This window comes from Phodopus roborovskii, unplaced genomic scaffold, assembly GCF_943737965.1.
Source record: "Phodopus roborovskii unplaced genomic scaffold, PHOROB, whole genome shotgun sequence".
NCBI classification, from domain to species: domain Eukaryota; kingdom Metazoa; phylum Chordata; class Mammalia; order Rodentia; family Cricetidae; genus Phodopus; species Phodopus roborovskii.
Window position 1 is genome coordinate 29,791,158 of NW_026126470.1, and position 21,251 is coordinate 29,812,408.

Below are 21,251 nucleotides of genomic sequence, written 5' to 3' on the forward strand. Positions count from 1 at the left end.
CAGCAGAGCCCATCCAGCCATGGGTCCATGCTGCCCTGCTTCTGCGTGGGGATTAAGGCAGAGGGAGCATCACCACCATGCCCGTGAGAGGGGCTTCAGCAAGAGCGACTCCATGTCGCCTTTGGGCCTGGCGTGGCAGGGCTGGTGCTGCAGCGTAGTAAACGGTGCATGTACAGACCTTCCCGTCCTCTGACTTCTGGGCTCTGCATGTTATGTCTGCCGGCTGGTAGAGGACAGCAGCCATTAACAGCATGTGCCGAGTGAAGACGGGAAGCAGGCCAGTCAGAGGCACACATTCGGTGAGCGTACGGGAGTCCAAAGCCCGGGAAGAAAAACCCTGCAGCCTCATTAATGTTTGCTTTGCTGTCTCTTAGGTAGAGCCTTTTATTAAAATCCGCCATCCCCCATCTGTCAGTGGGAAGTCACTGGCCCTCAGTGGCTCACGACGGCAGCCCGTGTCCTGTTTCTGTGGAACCTGAACTTCCCTCCCCTTTAACCATGTCCCATTTTGCTTCTGCTGGCTCTCCAGGAAATCACCCAGAAAATCCTGGAAGCGGTAGGGACCATTGCTGGCTCCTCCTTGGAACAAACCAGCTGGCTCAGCAGAACCCTGGAGGTGAGAACCCAGCCTCAGGCCTCCCTGGAAGAGTCTGATGCTGAAGACGAGGAGCACGGTATGTGGAGACGGGGTTGGGAAGAAATGCTCGCCTCAGCCAGGGGCCCGAGCGTCTGTTTGTAAGAGAAAGGGACCGGAAGGCCTGGGGACAGGTGCCAGGAACCTCACGTCTGCCTCAGTGCACTTTGCATATGAATGGGACGAGGAAAGCAAAGACCCAAGGAAGGGAAGCTGTAACTAAACGCCAGGAAGCGCACACTAAATACGGGCAGAGCAGCCTTCCCACAGCTTTCTCTCTCAGGACAGAAACTTTGAAACACTGTTGCCCGGCATGTGCTGTAGATTAGATCTCAGAAAGCAGGAAAGCAAGGCAGAAGCCACACCCAGACTCAGGGTCCCCTGAGGACAGCACCCGCTCACTCACTCTGTCACCAGTCTGGGGTCTGGAGCTGTGGTCTGACACCCAACAAGAACAAACACGTCTTGCAAGCTGGATGTAAACGTTTGCTGTAGGAGGCACGAAATCCAGGGAACAGAGTAACCTGAGGTGGAGGGCCCCCTGCCTCTTCTCGGGAGCCTGTCTCTCACTTCCCCAAAGCGTTGTACAGCATGCGTCCCTCTTTCGGCCACGTTCTGACCGTGTTCGTCCAGCCACCTTCATATTCACGGGGTGGGGGGTGGGGGAAGGGACACGGGGTGTGTGAGGGATGGGAGTGATGTTAATTAACCTGATTATGATTACCATAGCTCAGAACATGAGGGTGTAATCTCCAGTGTACGCCATTCTAGCCCATCAGCTGTCCTTGGTGGAGCTTCAGGAGGCATTGGAAGGTGGAAACCCACATCTGAGCTCATTTAAGTAGCCTGTGCGTGGGCGCAGGTGCCTACCCCGTCCCATCCTCTGCATCGCGCACTTGTGGGCTTAGTGACAAGCACGTGTCCATGCCTGTTTTGTGTGTGTGTGTTTGTATGCGCACACGTTTTATGCATTTGTACATATATAAAACTAAAAATAATTTTTCAGATAATATATTCTGATTATGGTTTCCCCTAAACTCCTGCCAGATCCTCCCCCCAACCAACTCCATGATCTCTCTCTCTCCCTCCCTCCCTCTCTCTCTCTCTCTCTCTCCCTCTCTCTCAAATAAACAGGCAAACAAACAGGAAAACTATGTAAAATAGAAAAGGCACAAGAAATGCACACGAGCTTTTACAGATACACAAAACCAAACCATGAAACACAAAATTGTCAGAAAACAATAATACACAAGCAAAGGGCCGGGCGGTGATGATGGGGAGCTCAAACAAAGCCACACGAGACAAAAATACTGTTGTGTTTACTCGGTGTTGCTCACCTGCTAATGGGTGTGGGGCCTCCCTTAAGTGCGTTAATGTGCCCAGGGAGACTGCCCCGGGGAAAACCAGCCTTGGCCTTGTGAGCTGATGTGCACTGGGGGTTGGGGTGGGAACTATGCTCGCTTCCTCCTCTAGACACCGGCTGTGCTACCACGGGTCTATGTGAGCTAGTGGGCGCCAGTCCCGCGGCGTCTGGGAGTCGCCCGCCGTCCCCTTTGCCTCTTCCTGTCCCGCTCCTGCCCACTCCTCTCCCTCACTGAGCCCGGAGCCCTGCATGGAGGGGTTTGATGAAGCCGTCGCCCTGTAGGACTGAGTGCTCCATGGCTGGTTACACGGTGCAGTTGTGTGGGTCTCCTTGTTAGTTCCCTTCTGCTGCAAGAGGAAGCTTCCCTGGTGGTGGCCGAGCGAGCGAGGCACTTATCTGGGTCTGGTGTGGCCCCTGGGGTCCCCAGCTAGAAAGGGACATAGGCTGCCATAGTCAGCTTCTTCTGAACCTGGATGGGTGGGTGGGAGTCCCCAGAGTAACATCCACGCTAACCAAACAAGGCCCTGGAGATAGAAACAGAGAACACGCGTTTTCCTATGTGGGAACGGGGATCATGCCTGTGTATCTCCCAGTGTTGTCCCTGACCATCCCTAGGCTGTGGAGGTCCATGGCCATGTGTACACTGAATGTTGGCCAAAGGCTGAGATATGTTGGTGATGCTGTCTTACCCAGAGCTCCCCAGGGCGGAGGTCAAGAACCCCACAGGAAATGCTGTAGGAGCCACGGTGTGGGCTGTCCCTCGCAGATCTTAGGGCATTGCCCATGTAGCTGAGGGGCAGGGGGTATCTGTCCCTGAGTTGTATTGTGTGGCTGTTCTTTCCAGGCAAATGTGCTGGTCCATTTTCTGTTGCCAGTAGCCGTTACGAGGAAGGGAGTTTGACTTGGGCTTGTGGTTCTCAGAGCGCAGCCCATAGGGGTCACGTTTGGTAGCATCCTGCTGCTGGCACAGTTCTGACGTAAGATGATGTTGCCCTGTGGCCTCATGCGACTAACCCTCGTCACACCAGAAGTCCTCACCTCACAGGGATTCAAGTTAACACATAAATCCCCGAGGGATCCTCAAATCATCCCCAAGTCTCAATACTGAGAAATGGCCTTGGGTGTGCAGGTTGGTGGTCTGCAGAGCTGAGCACAGAGAGCTGAGGACACAGAGCCGAATCTGGTATATCAGAAATGAAACCCTCACAAGTGAAGAAGAAGTCTTGGTCAGTATCTGGCTCTGGGCACATCCAGGCCCAGTGCTCAAATGGAGTCAAGTTCTCTGGGACTCAGGAGGCTCTTCGTGGGCCACCGGGTGTGGAGGGTTCAAAGGGCTGGCGCCTGTGAGAGGGTAAAGCAGCCCCGAAGCTGGGGCTCTTCCTGCCCTTGCAGCCGACCTGCCTTTGTTCCCAGCATCCGCCTGGCTGCTCACAACTGCCTGGGACTCAGTTCCAGGGGACCTGATGCCCTCTGTGACCAACTCAGCACGGCACTCACACGCACACATTCACAGTGGAGACTCGGTACACACGGGATTAAAACACAAACAGTCTCTGTTAGAAAAGAATGGAGCCACCCAAACAGGAATTCTCTGTCTCCCAGAACGAGGAGGGACAGACCTGGCAGCTCAGCCCATTAGTCCTGCCATAGCTGCTGGATAACTGGGGAACAGTAACGCTTTGTCCCGTGGTGATAATGCGGTATCTGTGCCAGTGTGTGGTGGGGGGAGGCGGGGGGGAATGGCAGTGATGGTGTGGTTGGTGTGTGGTGATGGTGGTGATGACGGTGGTGATGGTGATGATGATGGTGATTGTGATGATGGTGGTGATGGTGGTGGTGATGATGGTGGTGATGATGGTGGTGATGATGGTGATGGTGCTGATGTAGTGATGTGGTCTGGTGGTATGTGGGTGTGGTGATGATGATGGTGGTGGTGGTGATGGTGATGGTGATGGTGGTGATGATGGTGATGATGATGGTGATGGTGGTGATGGTGGTGATGGTGGTGATGATGGTGATTGTGATGATGGTGGTGATGGTAATGGTGGTGGTGATGGTGATGGTGATGGTGGTGATGATGGTGATGGTGCTGATGTAGTGATGTGGTCTGGTGGTATGTGGGTGTGGTGATGATGATGGTGGTGTGTGGATATGATGGTAGAGGTGTGGTCTGGTGGTGGTGGATGTGGCAGGAGATCGTCCTCAGCTATTGTTCCTCAGAGTGGCCCCCGCCTTATTTTTTGAGGCTGGTATTCTGCCTGGAACCTGGGCTTGCTGACTGGGCTGGTTGGCCGGCCACCGAGTTTCTGAGACCCACCTGTCTCTACCTCCCCAGCCCTGGAGTCACATGAGCCAGCCACCATGCCCAGCTTTCTTCATGGAGCTGGGGGTCAAACTCGGGCCTCCTTGCTCGATCAGCACTAGTTGACGGAACTCTCTCCAGCCCCTTCATTGGCTGCTTTAGTAACTCTGCTTTCCCAGACGGTGCTGTGGTAAGGGCTGAGGTTGTAGGGAGAGATGGCCCCACCCGTTCACGAGATGCTTAGCCGAGGCTGAGCTGTTGCCGACAAGCCGCACACACACTGCAGCTGTTGGGCTGTCCTTGCCTGTCTGCTGTTGAGTAACTGCACCCCACCCGATGACAGTAGAGGGAGCCCCCCCCCCCCCCCCCCGGGCTTCTCCCTGCGCCTTACTTAGCAAGTTTCACAGCAGCACTCAACAGTTCGGCTTCCGGCTGCATTTGTTTTGGTAGTGGTGAAGAAAGGCCGGCGTCGGATTGGCATGGAAAGCACTCTGCAGTGAGACCGTCCCCACCCGAAGTGTGTGTGCTGCTGCACATGTGTGCGTTCTCAAGGGCACCCTTGCATTAGGTTGAGACACCGGCGCTGGGAGGCCAGGGTGGTTTGTTTCTGTTGTTGTTGTTTGTTATGTGTTGTGGGAGTTTTGTCTGCATGTGTGCCTGTACCACATGTGTACCAAGTGCCCACAGAAGCCAGGGAGAGCGCGGGTTCCCGGGAACTGCAGTTACAGATGGTTGTGAGCTGCGCCGTGGTCCTCTGCTGGAGCAGCTGGTGCCGTAGCAGCTGAGCCGTCTCTCCAGCCCCAGTTGACACAGTCTAGGGGTCTTGATAGGGTTTGTTTCCTTTGCCCGTTAAGGATGCAAAGAGCATGAACACTCTGAAGGACAATGGGCGGCAGCAGAGAGCTCTGAAGCGCAGTAGACAGAATTGAGAGGTGAAGGAAGGCAGGTACTGGGGGTGAGGGACCACACGCAGAGAAGAGACCCTCGCTCAGTAGACAGGGCTTACAGAGCCCAGGGTCCCGTCTTACCTGGGGTTTAATTTAAAAGCCTCAGAAGAGTGTTCCTCCCCTGCTCAGGCTCGAGACAGACAGGATAGTTGATTGGTCCGCAGCTGTCGTGTGGACTGGCTAGTCCAGCCGCAGGCAGCATGCTGGTGGCAGACAAAAAGCCAGGCTGTTGTTTAAATCAGGAGGGGGAGGAAGAAGCCAGCCATCTTGGAAATTCGCCACCTTTATTCCCAGCCGTGGCCCCTCTCCCTGTCTGTCTGTCTGTCTGCCTGAGTACCGGGGTTTCTGTCTACCTGCTAGGCTCTCAGTGTGAAGAACAGAGCCTCAATAGAACTGTTCAGAAGTGAGATGGAGACTGGAGACTGTGGGCTTGGTGTGGAGCCCTGGCCATCTACGGTCTCACGCTGCCCCATTAGTCAGAGCGGTCATGTGGTCGGTCACACTCCGTCTTCCAGAAAGCATCACTGTGACGGTTGTCAGGCCGGCTACATTGTGCAAGAGCAGAAGCTAGAAGCCCTGTTGAAAGGACCCCAGAGCGGTTTGCAGGAGGAGCAATACTGGCTCAGCAGCAAAACTGTGGAGTGGGGCGGCCTGAGCTCAGGACCAGCCCTTGATGTGGAGGTCAGGTGTGGTGGTCTGAAAACGCAGCCAAGGAGGCTTGATTTTGGCCTTGGGGAAATAGCAGGGGCTGATTTGGCGTTGCACGTGACGTCACCAGCTGACAGAGCATCCATGACAGTACAGTGAGAGGATCTGGGGTGGAATTCCCCAAAGGGGAGGGGTGGTGGCCACCTGGTGGTGACCAGGGCAGGATCCGGCCAGTGGCTGTGGCTGTCTGAAGCCCGTCTGGCCAGGGTCCAGATGATGACGGGGAGCTTCGGGTGGGGCCAGCAGAGGAGAAAGATGGGGGGAGGGTAGGAGACTGCGGCTCGGAGCCTCTACGTTCTGGCCTCAGCATCGTGACCAGTTAGCAGTAAGGACCTGGAGTGCCGCCGGCTTCTGGCTTGCTTGCTTGTTTCGGTGTTTTGGTTTGGTTTGTGGGGCTTTGTTGCTGTTGTTTAAGGCAGTGTCATAATCCAGCCTAGCCTCACACTCTGTAGCCGAGAGTGGCTTTGAACTCCCAGCCCGTGGCCTCCGCCTCCTTCGTGTTGGTTTCTTTTCTCTTCTCTTCTGTCTTCTCTTTTTTGACAATTCTGCTTGAGCCTCAAGCCTCACGTATGCTGGGTAAGCATCTACCCAGGAGCAGTTGCCCAGCCCAGTTTAGCCTTGCTGTTTAACAACCTGTTTGTAATTCAGTCCCTCATGAAAAGGCATTTATCCATCTCTATAGAATGAAATCGTTTGCGTCTTTGGCAATTTCACATGTAAGTACTATATTTACATTTGCTGTGCCCCCTTACTCTCTTCATGCTTATGATCTCTTCCTTTTCTTCTCCTCCTCATCTTACTCCTTCTCTTCCTCGTCTTCACTCTTTGAGACAGGGTTTGTTTATGTACCTGTCCTTGATACCCTGAAACTCCCTTTGTAGACCAGGCTGGCCTCGAACTCACAGAGATCCGCCTGCCTGTGCCTCCTCGGTGCTGGGACTAAAGGCGTGCGCCACCACCGCCCGGCCACCACTTCTGTAACTGCTGTTTCACACACGCCCTGCTTGGTTGTTGCTCCCATGTGCATTTGTTTAGGGCACTGGGATCTGATAACCTAGGGGGGTGTGGCTTGTCCCTGGAGAAGACTGAATCTGCCTCTCTCTGTCATTGGTTGCCTGCAGCTCTAGGGGCGGGGCCTTGAGAAATCTCCCTTATCTGATTATCACGTCCATGGTGTAACAGTGCAGCCTTTATTGAGGCAGCCAAATTGTTGGGGTTCTGTGGGTGTCATGCCTCTTAGACACTCCCTAGCTGCCCGCGTTCTGGTCCCTCTGGCTCTTGGTCTTCCCACCTTCTCTTCTCCCTTGTTCACGGAGCCTTAGGTACAGCCGGTTCGCCATGGCTGTAGCAGTCGGCACTGGGCACCAGTTTTGACTTCTGTAACTCAGCCCCCATTCAGGGGATATCACAGAGGGAAGGTGGCAATGTGTGAATGCGGTGCTCACATCTACTCTTAAAGGTTGGCCAGGAGATCGTTAAGGGAGGGAGGGAAGTCAGTCAAAGGACAGGTAGGAAGGATGCTTTCCAGAGAGCCGTGGCACAGCAAGGCCGTTACTTAGAACAACGTGTGAAGTGGGCAGGGAGTTAATCACGTGGTGACTCAGTCACCGGTGTAATGCTTTAAGGAGAGAAGCCACAGCACTTCCTCCCAAAGTCATGTAAGCGAGAGAGACCAGCTTTGAATTATGCTTCCTGCTCTGTGTCTGTCTGTCTTTCGTCTGCCTGTTGTGTGTCTGAGTGTGTACCTGCCTGAGTGTTGCCTTGTGACTCTGGCCCTGTGTCTGTCTGTCTGTCTGTTGTGTGTCTGTATGCCTGTTTAACAGAGGAAGGCTCCGTATTTATTGAACATCACAGAAAGTGTCGCATGGGGATGGATGGAATGGGATGTGCCGGAGAAATCTTTAACTGAGCTTTACGAGGGATTGAGTCACTGTCTGTATTTGGTACCTTCAGCAAGTTCAGGTGCTAATTCCAGAGGGGCAAACTGTAATATAATCACACCTAAGCTCAATGGGCTCAGCTGGCATTTCCCCCTCCTGGGCAGGTTCTTCTGGGAGAGAGAGAGAGAGAGAGGCAGGAGAATGGAGGACATTTGCCAGATGGAGGACAGGAAGGATGTTGTGTGGAGATGGAGAAGTGTGTCCCACAACAGCTCCTAAACAGCCAAGATACTGGCCCCACGGGGTGGGGGGGTGGGGGGGAGCTGTGTGGGAGCTCAGGAGAAGGTCGGATGTGCTCGGAACTGGGGACCAAGGCTTGTCAGTGCTGTGACAGGGACAAAGGTAGACTGGGGGCAAAGCAAACCAGTGTTGGAAGATGGGCTCTGGGCACTGGGACCGGAGTGCTAACTGGTCACCCAAAAGGACCCAGAGGCAGTGACCGGGCTGGTGCATTTGATCCGAATACCTACACACTTGGTCCTGGTTAGGGTTATGACTTGACACAAGCTCTGGTCATCTGGGAAGAGGACCCTCAGTTGAGAAATGCCTCTGTCAGATGCCTGTAGGCAAGTCTGTAGGGCATATTCGGGATTAGGGTTTGGTGTAGGAGGGCCCAGAATAATGGAGCCATGCTGCCCTGGCCTGTGGCCGTAAACCGTACAGGAAGGCAGGCTGAGGAGCCCTGGGGAGCCAGCCAGCCGGCAGCAGAGTTGCCTCCTTCGTCTGCCGCAGCTCCTGCCCCCCAGCTCCTGCCCTGACTTCCCTTCCTGGAAGATGGCACCTGCTGCCTGAAATGAACTTTTCCTCCCCAGTTTGCTTTTGGCCATGGCCTTTATCACAGCAATAAACAGAACCCTAACTTAGACACTTCTTTCGGATGAAATTGAATATTGTCAGCGAATACTGGTTAGTGTCTGCAGCCGTCGTGAAAGTGCTTTGGGGAAGGAAGCGGTCACTCAGCCCTTGGGCTAAATGGACACCTCCTTTCTGTCAGCAGATGCTGCTGAGGCTTCAGCTGCAGCCATGGTGTCAGCCTCTGCCCCCTCCGCTTACAGTGTGCAAGCGCTCTCTCTCTTGGCAGAGGTGAGTGTGTGCCTGGCTCGTGGAAATGCTTGCTGTCGTGAGTCACCTTGAAGGCACGCGCCCATTCCTGGTGCGAGGCGGGCTGCAGTCTGACAAGAGGTCTGGAGTCCAGACCTGTGTCCGCAGCAAGAAAACACCTGAGAAACTCATGTCAAAGGAAGGAAAAGTCCCTCTGGCTCACGGTGTCACAGGCTTCAGTCCAGTTGGTGGCCTGGGTTGCTCTGGGCTGTGGTGAGGCACAGCCTCGTGGTGGGATCCCACAGCTCGGCCTCCTGGTGTTCAGGAAGCGTGGGCATGCTGCCAGCCACCTCTCTCCTCCTGCTAGGCCCTACCTCCTAAGGTTTCAGCCTCTCCCAGTGTGCCACAGGTGGGCAGCCAAGTCTCCAACCCACAGGACTTTGGGGGACATTCTACATCAAATTAGAAATCCTGTCAGGCTGTAGCATGGAGCTTTGGTTGCCACTTCAGAAGTCTGTTCTCATAACAACCTCATTCTTTTAGGTTCTGGCTCCTCTCCTGGACATGGTTTATCGAAGCGACGAGAAGGAGAAGGCAGTGCCGTTGCTCTCCCGCTTGCTGTTCTACGTGTTTCCTTACCTGCGCAATCACAGGTGACGGCACCGCCCCATCCCCATTCACAAATGGATCGAGTGTTTCCCGGACCTTTGACCCTGGCCCTCCTCTCCCGCTCCCCACAGTGCATACAATGCTCCCAGCTTCCGAGCAGGCGCCCAGCTGCTGAGCTCCCTGAGCGGCTATGCCTACACCAAACGGGCCTGGAGGAAGGAAGTGCTGGAGCTGTTTCTGGACCCCGCCTTCTTTCAGATGGACACGTCTTGTGTTCAGTAAGAAATAGTTACACACGAGCCTAAGCTAAGGGCTGGGCGTTTATAATTAATAGTGAGTCTCCAGGTTGTTTTGTTGTGAGCCGTGGCCCAAAGAAAAGCCCAGCTACACTTCTGGGTGAGTGTGGTTACATGAGTGAGTGTGTGTGTGTGTGCATGTGTGAGAGGTGTGTGTGTGTGAGTGTGTATGAGGTGTGTGTGTGAGTGTGAGTGTGTATATGTGAGTGTGTGTATGTGAGTGTGTTTGTGTGTATTTGTGAGTATGTGAGGTGTGTGTGTGTATATGTGAGTGTATGGTGTGAGTGTGTGTGGTGTGAGTGTGTGAGGTGTATGTGTGTGTGGTGTGAGTGTGTGTGGTGTGTGTGTGTGAGTGTGTGAGGTGTGTGTATGTGAGTGTGTGTGGTGTGAGTGTGTGAGGTGTATGTGTGTGAGGTGTATGTGTGTGTGGTGTGAGTGTGTGAGGTGTGTGTGAGGTGTGTGTGTGTATGTGTGTGAGGTGTGTGAGTGTGAGGTGTGTGGTGTGTGTGAGGTGTGTGTGTGAGGTGAGTGTATGGTGTATGTGTGTGAGGTGTGTGAGTGTGAGGTGTGTGTGAGGTGTGTGTGTGAGGTGTGTGTGTGTGAGGTGTGTGTGTGAGGTGAGTGTATGGTGTATGTGTGTGAGGTGTGTGAGTGTGAGGTGTGTGTGAGGTGTGTGTGTGAGGTGTGTGTGTGTGAGGTGTGTGTGTGTGAGGTGTGAGTGTGAGGTGTATGGTGTGTGTGTGTGAGTGTGTGAGGTGTGTGTATGTGAGTGTGTGTGGTGTATGTGTGTGAGGTGTGTGAGGTGTGTGTGAGTGTGTATGGTGTGAGTGTGTGTGGTGTGTATATGTGAGTGTATGGTGTGTGTGTGTGAGTGTGTGCACAGGTGGAGGATAGAGGTTCGCTCAGGTGTCCACCTCAGTCACTCTCCACCGTGTTTCTCAGACAGGGTCTCTCACTGAACCCTGCAAGGGCTCAGGCAATGCTAGCAGCTAAGCCCCATGGTCCCGTCTCCGTCCCCACGGTGCTGGGGCCTGGCTTCTCCGTAGCTGCTGGGATTTAAGCCCAGGTCCCTTTGCTCTCACAGCCTGTGATTTTACTGACTGAGCCATCCCTGCAGCCCCACAGAGCAGTTTTAATAGCTCCCAGAAGGGCTTGCTTGCTATTTTCTTAATGCTTTTAACCAAATTGTCATTAATGCATGTTTAACTAATTTTGCTTTTTTTTTTTTTTTTCATATCCAGCTGGAAGTCCATTATTGATCATCTTCTGACTCACGAGAAAACAATGTTTAAGGATTTAATGAGTAAGTTTCAAATTAATTGTCACACTTCGGGACTGGTACCCTCATTATCAATCAATCAGCTTCTACCATGTGAAACTTTTTTTGAGACGGGATCTCTCTAGGTAACCCTGGATGTTCTGGAACTTGGTCCTTGACTCAAAGAAATCTGTATGACGGTACCTCCCGAATGTGGGGATTAAAGGTGTGCGCCACCATGCCCTCGTGCCCTGACCATAGGGGCAGCAGCGAAGGCCTGAACCCCAAAGGTCCTGGAATGAAGGACAGGAGACATGAAAAATGGCAACAGGGCAGGCTTTCTGATGGAGCTGCAAAGTTTTATTTTTCTCAAGCATGTTATATAGAGTGGTTAGGGCGGGAAGCTGCGTAAGGCCGGAATCGTGGCGGGGTGCTGGGGTCGTGGTCTGCCAAACCACCTGCCTGACCTTCTTAATTACAGGTGAGCAGGACATCTGCTAAGAGGCAATGCAGGTAGAGATAAGCAGGTTGTTAGCAGGGGAAGAGGCCTCAGGAATTGGTAAATAGCTGCATAAGCAGGGGTTACTTAGTACCCTAACTGCATTGTGTGAGCCCTAAATTCTACTTCTCAGGAAGTTAGGGAGGGGGCTGACGGTGGCTGTCTCCTAACTCAATGAGCTATTCTAAGAAAAGGCTGGCAGTCTCTAATAAGGCTTATGCCAGGATCGCTCCCGGAAAACTTCTGTGGCGCTACGTGACAGCTGATGGGTGTGTGGCTTCTGTGAGGACTAAGTGAGTTGCCCAGGCGGTTGGCAGGCCTTGACTGCCTGCGTCTCACAGTGAAAGCTCCACACCTGTCACCGAAGGTCTTAAGCCAGCTGTAGTTTATTAGGCAGATTGCGATTTCAGACAGGGTCTCACTCTGCAGCCCGGGCTGGCTTCACACGCTCAATCCTCCTGCGAGGGCCTCCAGGTGCCCGTGTTACAGACCAGCGTTACCGTGCCCACCCCAGGCCTTTCCTAACTCCCTGTTATTGCGTGTCATTAATTGTTTGCTTGGGGGTGGCTGGTCCTCCAAGACATTCCTTTCCTAAGGTCCAGCCTTGAGACAAAAGCCCCCATTTTCTCAGGGGCTCGGAGAAAGTTCCTGTCTGCTAAAAGGAGCCATTCTAATCATCTGCGTGCAAGAGGGATATGTGGCTCTTCTAACGCTGGGCTGCGGTGCCTGTTACCAAGGCCGGTGCTGGCCTCTAGGCTCCCGAAGCCTTTGCCCCCTCTCATATTCTCCCCCCCCCCCTCAGTTCCCATTTCACCCTGGAAATCTTTCCTCTGTCCCTTCTGCTTGCTTTCCCAGGAGAGCAGCCTTGGCGGTTTAGAATAAACTTTTCCCTTTTACCCATAAAGCGGCTATTTTGGTTTCTTTCCTGGGGTGGGGGTTGTTGGTGTTGGTAGGGGTTAGGTTTAGTGGTATTGTCATTTTGATTTGGGCTTTTTTTTTTTTTTTTTTTGAGAAAGGGTCTGGATCAATGGCCTCAGCTTCCTGGAACTCAACATTATGTAACCCAGGCTGGCCTAAAACTTTTTTGGGAATGGAGGGAGGGGGTGTTCCGAGATAGCATTTCTCTGTGCATCTTGGCTGACCTGGAACTAGATCTGTAGACCAGGCTGGCCCTCAACTCACTGAGATCGGCCTGCCTCTGCCTCCCCAATGCAGGGATTAAAGGTGTGAGCCACCCCCCAATCACCACCCCAGCTCTGGCCTCAGACTCTTGGCAATCCTCCTGTGTCAGCCTCTGGGGTGACAAGACCATAGATGTGACCTGCCTTTCCCACCTGACATAGGAGTTCTGTATTTTTAAATGTGTGCAGCAATGACTTCTGCATGTTCTCAAAGGCAATCCGCACTTTGAGAAGGGGGAGGGGGCGTCCCAGATGGACTGGTTCTCACACAGGTGGCCTGCGGTGTGTTTGTTGCAGACATGCAGAGTAGCTCCCTGAAGCTGTTCCCCAGTTTGGAGCAGAAGGCCATGCTGCTGAAGCGCCAGGCCTTTGCTGTGTTCAGTGGCGAGCTGGACCAATACCACCTCTACCTTCCTCTGATACAAGGTAAGACGCACACCCGTCCTGGACGGCTCCAGGGTTCTGCAGCCCAAGACCCAATGCTGGGTGTTCTGTGGTGAACAGAAATGTGTTTGCTCGCAGTTCTGGAGCTGGAAACTCCAGGGCTGACAAGCTAGCATGTGATGCTGGGCTTTTGCCACATCTGTCCTGGGGACAAACAAACTTGTCCCTTTGTGCTGGTACTAAACCCACTCACCTGGGCCTAATCACCTTAAAGGCTCCATGTTTAAGTGTGTGTGTGTGTGTGTGTGTGTGTGTGTTTGCGTGCGTGTGCGGTAACTTCATCATATTGTCCCAAAAAGAATGAATAAAAGCACACAGCAGCCTTTCTCAACAGAAGTCATCCCACTGAGGTGGGATTGTTGGGGTCCCCGGAGAAGTCCCACAAAAGACCTCCACTCACATGCAATTAGCAAGAGCATTCATTATCCCACGTGTGTGTGGGGCCACTCACCTGTACAAAATGGCGATGGCCCTGAGAGGGACACTCGGCCTCCCTTTAAGCTTCTCTGAGGGGAGCGTCAGGAGCAATTCTGTCATCTCAACCATGATTGGTCAAGCGAGCAGCAGTTACGTTCTTATATAAGGAATGAGAGATGGGGGCAAGCTATGAGAGGGGTATTGAGGGCCAGGAAGAGGGAGGAGCCACTGTGGAGGGAATCTCCAGAGGAAATCTGATGGGGGCATCCTTCTGGATGCTGCGAATATACGTTTCTCTCATTAGTTGATGAATAAAGCTGTTTTGGCTAGTGGACATGCAGGATTTAGCCAGGTGGGGAATCCAAACAGGGATAGAGAAAGGTAGTGGGCGGAGTTGGACAAATGAAAGGTAGGACGCCTGAGCATTCTCCTATAAGCCAGGACCACATGACATACACAGATTCATAGAAATAGGTCAATAATTGAGAGAGCGCTAGCCAATAAGAAGCCTGAGCCATCAGCCAAACAGTTTATAACTCATATAACTTATATGAGCCTCTGTGTGTTCGTTTGGGACTAAACGGCTGCAGGACCAGGCGGGACAGAAACTTCTGTCAACACATGATGCCCAATCCTCAAAACAAAGGAAAAGTCTGACATAATTTTATAAGTTTTTGTGAGAGCTGATGGGAAGTTTTATGTACGATTCAACATAGGATGCAGGACAAGGAGTGTGGAGGAGCCGTGTTCTAGTTGGAGCTGTCGGTCGGTCGGAGGCTGCTGTGAGGCAACAGAGCAGCAGCTCCTTAACTGTCTGTCCAAGGGAGAGCCTCGGGGATCACCCGGTCTCTCCTGGTCTCGGAACTCGGCCTCCTCGTGAGTGACCAATGTCCTGTGAGGCAGGCCTGGGCTCTCGTGCTGAAGGATGTCACTGGGCACAGAGGACAGAGATGCACACACACCTGGGTTGTTACAATGCCGGGGAAATGGGACAGTGAGGTAAAGGCTACAGTAGCGCAGTCCTTCGGGCTGTGTGAGATTGAGGTGAGGACTCTAGCTGATAACCGATCGGGCGGCAGTGGTGAAGAGGATGGATGAAGAGTCAGGCATGGTAACATATCCTGTGCTTGGAAGGCCAAGGCAGGCTCCCTGTGTTTGAGGCTAACCTGGGCTATATATCAGGACCCGTTGGGCGTTTGTGGCACAAACGCGTACTCTTTGCCTCGCCCCCAGTCATCTCATATAGTCCAGGCTGGCCTCAAACTCTCTGTGATGACAGGGCGTGAGACCACACCCGGTTCATGTGGTGCTAAGGAAAAAAGCCAAGGGCTCCATGCATGCTAGGCAGGCCCTGTAAAGACTAAGCTACATCTCCACCTGCCTCACCTTTTTTGTTTGTTTGTTTTGTTTTGTTTTTCAGACAGGGAGTAGAAGTCACTATAGCCCTAGCTAGCATAGAACTCATCACATGGGGCAGGCTGAGCTCACACTGTGGCAATTATGGCGAGCCTTTGCCAGGGGTTACAGGTGTGCCTGCATGTCCACACAGGGCTCGTCTCTTATGTGGTGTCATCATCAGGGTGTCAAAGACTTTTCTTTTGTTTTTGTTTTGTTTTGTTTGCTTTTGAAGACAGGGTTTCTCTGTGCAGCTCTGTCTGTCCTGGAACTCACTCTGTAGACCAGGCTGGCCTCGAACTCACAGAGATCCCCCTGCCTCTGTTAGGATTAAAGGCGTGTGCTACCATACCCTTCTACTTTTTCTTTTTTTTTTTTAGCTAACAAGAAACCCCAGCCTGCATATCTGTGTGACTTCTCTACAATCTCTTTCCTCAGAGCGCCTGACAGACAACCTCAGAGTCGGACAGACATCCACAGTCGCTGCTCAGATGTTTCTTTTTTTCAGAGTTCTGCTGCTAAGAATATCTCCCCAGCATCTGACCTCACTGTGGCCAATCATGGTCTCCGAACTGGTGAGTAGACCTGGTGGGTCTTAGGCAAGTGTTGTCATCCGATACGCCACCCCGTGGGCATCTAACTTATCTAAAGGGTAATTGTAATCATGTTGATGGCACATAGTTATCTCTCAGCTAAACAGAGAGTGTTTCATCTGTGACCTCCAGCCATACCTGAGCACACTAGCTTTCCTCTTGTTGGTTTGGGCTGATCCAGCCCTCGGCCTCCCTGCTTGGTAGGCTCTGCCTGGGCTCTGCCTGTTAGCCTTTTGTTTTGGTTTTTTCAAGACAGGGTTTCTCTGTGTAGCCCTGGCCGTCCTGTAACTCACTTTGTAAGACCAGGCTGGCGGCAAACTTAGAGACCCGCCTGCCTCTGCCTCCCTGAGTGCTAGCATCAAAGGCGTGCGCCACCACGATCTTTTTGTGGGTGCATACACTTAGATAAATGTGATCACTCTCGCATAGTGACCTAATATACGTCTTCTTTCTAAGATCCAGACGTTCATGCAGCTTGAAGAGGATCTGAAAGAGGAAGACGAGTCTCTGAGGTAAACCACGTAAGCTTTGTACTGCGTGTTGGGAGGTAACAGTTTAGATACAGCTGTAGGTGAGTAGGCTGTCACACCGCCTGCTGTCTTCGGGGAGTACTGTCAGTGTGACCAGCTGGTGTGAAAACGCTCCCCCCTCTTTTCAAGGTGTATTTATCTGTTTAACCTGTGTACATGTGTGCCTGTGTGTTTGTATATGCACCATGTCCTTGCAGTGTCTAAGGAAGCCACTAGGGGGCATCAGATTCCCCTGGAACTGCAGTTACAGGCAGTTGTGGGTGCTGGGAATTGAAGCTGGGTCCTCTGGAGGAAAGCAAAGGACAACTCTCTTGGCCCCTCCCGTTTTCCAGACAGGGTCTTGCGTATGGTCAGTTGTCTTCAAACTGGCTCTGTAACTGAAGATGACCTTGAGTGAGTGTTCTCCATGCGCACACACACATGCATGCGTGCACACACGTGCACATGCACACACGCACGCATGCATCACTGAGCCTGTGTTGGGAAGGTTTTTTTCCCAGGGAAATGTGTCTGAGGACTTTTCCTAAGCAAATAAGGTGCAGCTGATGTGGATGAATGTATAACAAACATTTCTTTCTTAATTTATAGAAACAGCAACAAAGTAAACAGAATAAAAGTCCCAGCTGCTGATGGGACCGGGCCTTCGGGTGGGGCTGTGTCCCCAGGTGACCTCATCATGTACCTCTCTGCTTGCAAATTCCTGGACACAGCGCTTTCTTTCCCACCTGACAAGATGCCACTGTTTCAGATGTAAGTCGGGTGAGGCCACACATCCTTTGAAGTCGGTGGTTTTTTATCCCTGGCGTCGAGCACTTCACTGTGCTTTCGTGTGCAGAGAAACCGCAGCACACACAGGCGCACACGCACACATGTACACACACACACACACTCTCACACTCACAACACACTCACACACACACTCACATACACTCTCACTCACACACACTCTCACACTCACACACTCTCTCACACTCACACACACTCACACACTCACACTTACACACTCTCTCACACTCACACACTCACACACACTTACACTCACACTCACACACACTCACTCACTCACACACTCTCACACTCACACACACTTACACACACACTCACACACTCACACACTCACACTCACACTCACACACACTCACACACTGAGCAGCGTGTGGCGGGCTCACACACACACACACACTCACACTCACACACACACTCACACACTGAGCAGCATGTGGCGGGCTGACTACAGCCCAGGTTTCAGATTTCCCCAGACAGCTGCGGTTTCAGGACTTGGCGGGTGATCATGCTTGCAAACATGGCTCTTGTACATGCTGCAGTGGCTTTTGCTGCTGGACGCTTGTGAAAGGGTCGCTGCATTGGTAGAGCTCAAGCTGTGTCTTGCGGTTAGATGTGGAGGCTTTATGTGGAGTTGGGCCTCTCTGGCACTCACTTCCCACAGGCTTAGCACAGCTGTTCCCACTCTGAGTGTCATGCCTGGCCCCAAAGGCTTGTCCCCACGAAGAGAGAGGAGTCATGGGTAAAAACACTTGTGCATTCTCTTAAATGACTATTACGGAGTGAAAGAAACCGGACTGAGAAGGTCACACAGTGCCACCACCCCATTTGAGTGACATTCTTGAAAATGCACCACCATAGGAACAGAAGCGAAGAGCAGTGGCTGCTGGGGGACACAAGTGGGGTGGCACAGTCTCGGGACACTGGCGCCCTCCTGGTGGGCAGGTCAGTGCCCCTGGCAATGGGAACCAGAGGCTGGAGCAGCTCTGTGTGCGATGTCTGTGGAGGGGCCATACCGGATCTGAGCAAACGTCACTTGTGTTCAGCTGCACACCTGAATCAAGGCCTTGGAAAGAAGGGCCATGAGCAGTGGCATGCGTGCGGTCTCCAAAGTCTGGAGACGGCCTGTTCCTCCATGGCTGACTCTTGAGATAGGATGGGTGACAAAGGCTGTCCCCTGAGGGGCATGTCTGATTCCACTCCTGCAGGCCCAGAATGGGAAATCTACAGACAGGACGGGGATTAGGGTGGTGCCTAGGGCTTTGCCCTAGAGACTGAGCGGTAGTGACCGCGGGAAGCGGGATTTCTGTTAGGGTCAACAGAACTGAGATAGATTGTACTGACTGGCATACAGTGCAGCCTATGGAAATAGTCAGCTCCTGAGACACACGAGCTCTTTCAGCACACCTGGCTTGGTTGTCCCCTGCAGTTACAGATGGGCGTTTGTCCCCGAAGTGGACACAGAGCACCCCGCCTCCCTGTCAGAGCTGGAAGAGAGCCACCAAGAGTGTAGACCCCACACTGTGAGGATCCTAGAGCTTCTCCGATCAAAATACGGGGTAAGTGCTTTCCTTTTCAAAGCAGCATTCGTAGGCCCAGAAACGTAGCTCAGCTGGAGAATGCTTGCCTGGCACGCACAGTGACGGCCCCGGGTTCGATCCACAGCACTACAGAAACAGAGTGGAGTGGTGCACACCAGTAACCCTAGCACTAGTAGAGGTAGAAGGACCAAGAGGAGAGTCCTCCTTGGCATGTAGTGAGTTCAAGGCCGACCGGGCTATATAAGACACTATCTCAAAAACAAAAAAACAAACAAACAAAAAATACAAAAACGAAGTGAGGCAAAGTGACAAAGCCCTGAATGTCCCTTCATCTCTAAGGACCTAGGACTCTCCTCTCAGTTTTGAAGCTTATAAGTTCCGTCCCTTGTTTTCTTGCTGTGAATAAAGCTCCCCGAGTAACGGTGATGTAGAAGATGGTTTTCTTCCCAGGCTGCTCTATGGTTTTGAGTCTAAGAGGAGGAGCCTGGAGTTGGACTGTGTTTACTATGGAACAGGTTAAAGACCCAGGATGTGATCCTGGCTTTGGGTCTCTCTGCAGGAAACTGGCAGCTCTGATGAGGCCACCAGGGAGAGCGAGTTCCCTCTCCTGCGCCAACATTCCCTTTCTAGCATCAAGCAGTTGATCCCGTTTTTCAAGACGTTAAACTGTGCTTTCAAGACCCAAAGCCACCTGCCCCCCAATGCTCTGGGAGCCTCAGTGCCAGATCTCCCTGTCACAGAGAGCTCGAGGGTCCTGCAGCAGCTGGAGGAGTGCGTGGAGCGTGACTTCCTGGAGTACCCAGGGTGTTGACGCCCAAGGAGGACAGGGCTGTCCTGGGAAGGAGGAACTGGGCGACTTGAACCAACTCTACCACAGCCCTGGAAGTCCGTTCAGGTGCTTGCTGTCAGCAAGCAGCCTCCCTTAAATGCCGTGTAATATAATTCAGTCTCAGTCTGCGTTTCCTCCTCGGTATATGTGACGGAAATAAAAATAATATATCATCTAAGCACACATGCCTGTCATGTAAGAAGAGTAAGTCCTTTTCTTTATCAAAGCAAACGCAAAGGTCTGTTTATCTAAAACGTTACAAGTTGTTAGACTGGCCAGGGTGTTCATCACGTAAAAGCCTTGGGACCACAGAGCGGCTGATGAGAGAAGGGATCCCCCACATTGTCCTCTGACCTCCATCATGTACACACACGATAAACAAAGAGTAATAAAAGGGTTAATGAAAGTGGGGGGCTGACAAGATGCTTTTGTAGGTACCGGAGCCTGTGGCCAAGCCTAATGACCCAAGTTCAGTTCCAGAACCCACATTGTAGAAAGATCCAATTCCTGAAAAGCTGTCCTGACCTCCATACACACACACACACTCACACACATACATACACACACATACATATACACACTTACATACACACACACATGCATACATATATACCTACACACACACATACACACATGCATACACACATACACATGCATACATATATACCTACACACACACATACACACATGCATACACACATACACCCATACATACACACACACATACATGCACACCATACACACACACGTACATATATAATTTAACATTTTTTGATGGTTATCAAAAGTATACTTTTAACATTTCATACAAATGGCCTTTAAAGCACTTGCTTTTGTATTGCAGTTTGAAACTTAAAAAAAAAAAACAAAAACACTAGGCTTTCTTCATATATGTTACAGCTGTGTAAGTTGATCTTCTTGTGGGACTCCTAACAGTAGGAACAGGTTTTGTCTCCGACTCTTGCCTGTTTTTGGAACCCATCCCTCCTACTGGATTGCCTCACCCAGCCTTAACAGAAAAGGAGGAGCCTAGCAGCCTAGTTCACTGCAACTTGATATACCACGGGTGGCTGATACCCCGGGGAGGCCCACATGTATGTGAAGAGAAACAGAGAAGGAAGACTGGATAGAGGGCGTGGGGGGGGGGGGGCTTCTGTCGGGTCATAAAAGCAAAACAAAAGATGAGAACAGTTGTCGGCAGCGGTCTTTGCGGGGCTGCAGTCGGAGCCAGCCGTGCAGCCCCAAGTACCTGAGCGGGGGAGTGTGGATGAGGGAAAGGCTGGCTATAGACGATAAAGGAAGACAGAGACACAGAATGAAGGTCAGGAGGGCAGGTCAGTCAATACTGAAATGCGAGTTTCTTTCCACAGCTCTTATATACCTTATCCCAAAAGGGGAACACGGCATCATGTATATGGAGCAGACTTTGCTTCCTTACTTATTCTAAGGGTTCAGTAACCACACCTTAGCTCCAACGTCTTGCTCCCTAGCCTTTCGAGTCAGGAGTAGCCACGCCTCAGATTCAGGTCTGTTGTTACTTAGACTAAGACAGCCAAAGCATCCTTCTGCAGCCACACCTTTGACCTTTAGGTCTTGTGACTTTGCTGGCAGCTGTGTCCTTGTGCCAAGATGGAGTGCAGCCATCTTTACGGGCGCCCACACACAGTAAATGCCCAGGGTTGGAGATACAGCTGTCTGTGTTGGTAGATTGCTTGCCTGGCACCCGCAGACTATGTGATTGAGGCATGAGGACCAGAGGGTCTTCATCCGCGGTTACCTAGCAAGTTCAAGGCCAGCCTGGATACTGAGACCTGCTCTCATTCTGGGTGTGCTCAATTCGTGCCCGCTAAAATCACACTTGCACCATCCAACTGCATAAGAGGTGTATGGTTTTCACACTCTGACGGTTGTGACCCTGGCTGGCGCCACCACTGGCCGCCG

The 21,251-nt window shown here is 52.2% G+C and overlaps 1 protein-coding gene across 2 annotated transcripts in view; it reads left to right on the forward strand.

Annotated features, from left to right (window-relative positions):
* The window catches only part of Dop1b (DOP1 leucine zipper like protein B), a 79,169-nt gene extending 59,674 nt beyond the window's left edge, over window positions 1–19,495 (forward strand). Inside the window, exons 28-38 of one of the 2 annotated variants that reach the window (XM_051191918.1) lie at window positions 530–674; window positions 8,892–8,977; window positions 9,479–9,588; window positions 9,676–9,822; window positions 11,082–11,143; window positions 13,076–13,204; window positions 15,473–15,609; window positions 16,084–16,139; window positions 16,746–16,907; window positions 18,370–18,499; window positions 19,041–19,495. In XM_051191918.1, coding sequence (XP_051047875.1) covers window positions 530–674; window positions 8,892–8,977; window positions 9,479–9,588; window positions 9,676–9,822; window positions 11,082–11,143; window positions 13,076–13,204; window positions 15,473–15,609; window positions 16,084–16,139; window positions 16,746–16,907; window positions 18,370–18,499; window positions 19,041–19,292 — 1,416 coding nt within the window. In that variant the 3' untranslated portion in view covers window positions 19,293–19,495. Of the gene's footprint in view, window positions 1–529; window positions 675–8,891; window positions 8,978–9,478; window positions 9,589–9,675; window positions 9,823–11,081; window positions 11,144–13,075; window positions 13,205–15,472; window positions 15,610–16,083; window positions 16,140–16,745; window positions 16,908–18,369; window positions 18,500–19,040 lie in introns of those variants that run through there. The other variant, XR_007834993.1, reaches the window with a different exon arrangement.
* Window positions 19,496–21,251: the final 1,756 nt, after the last annotated feature.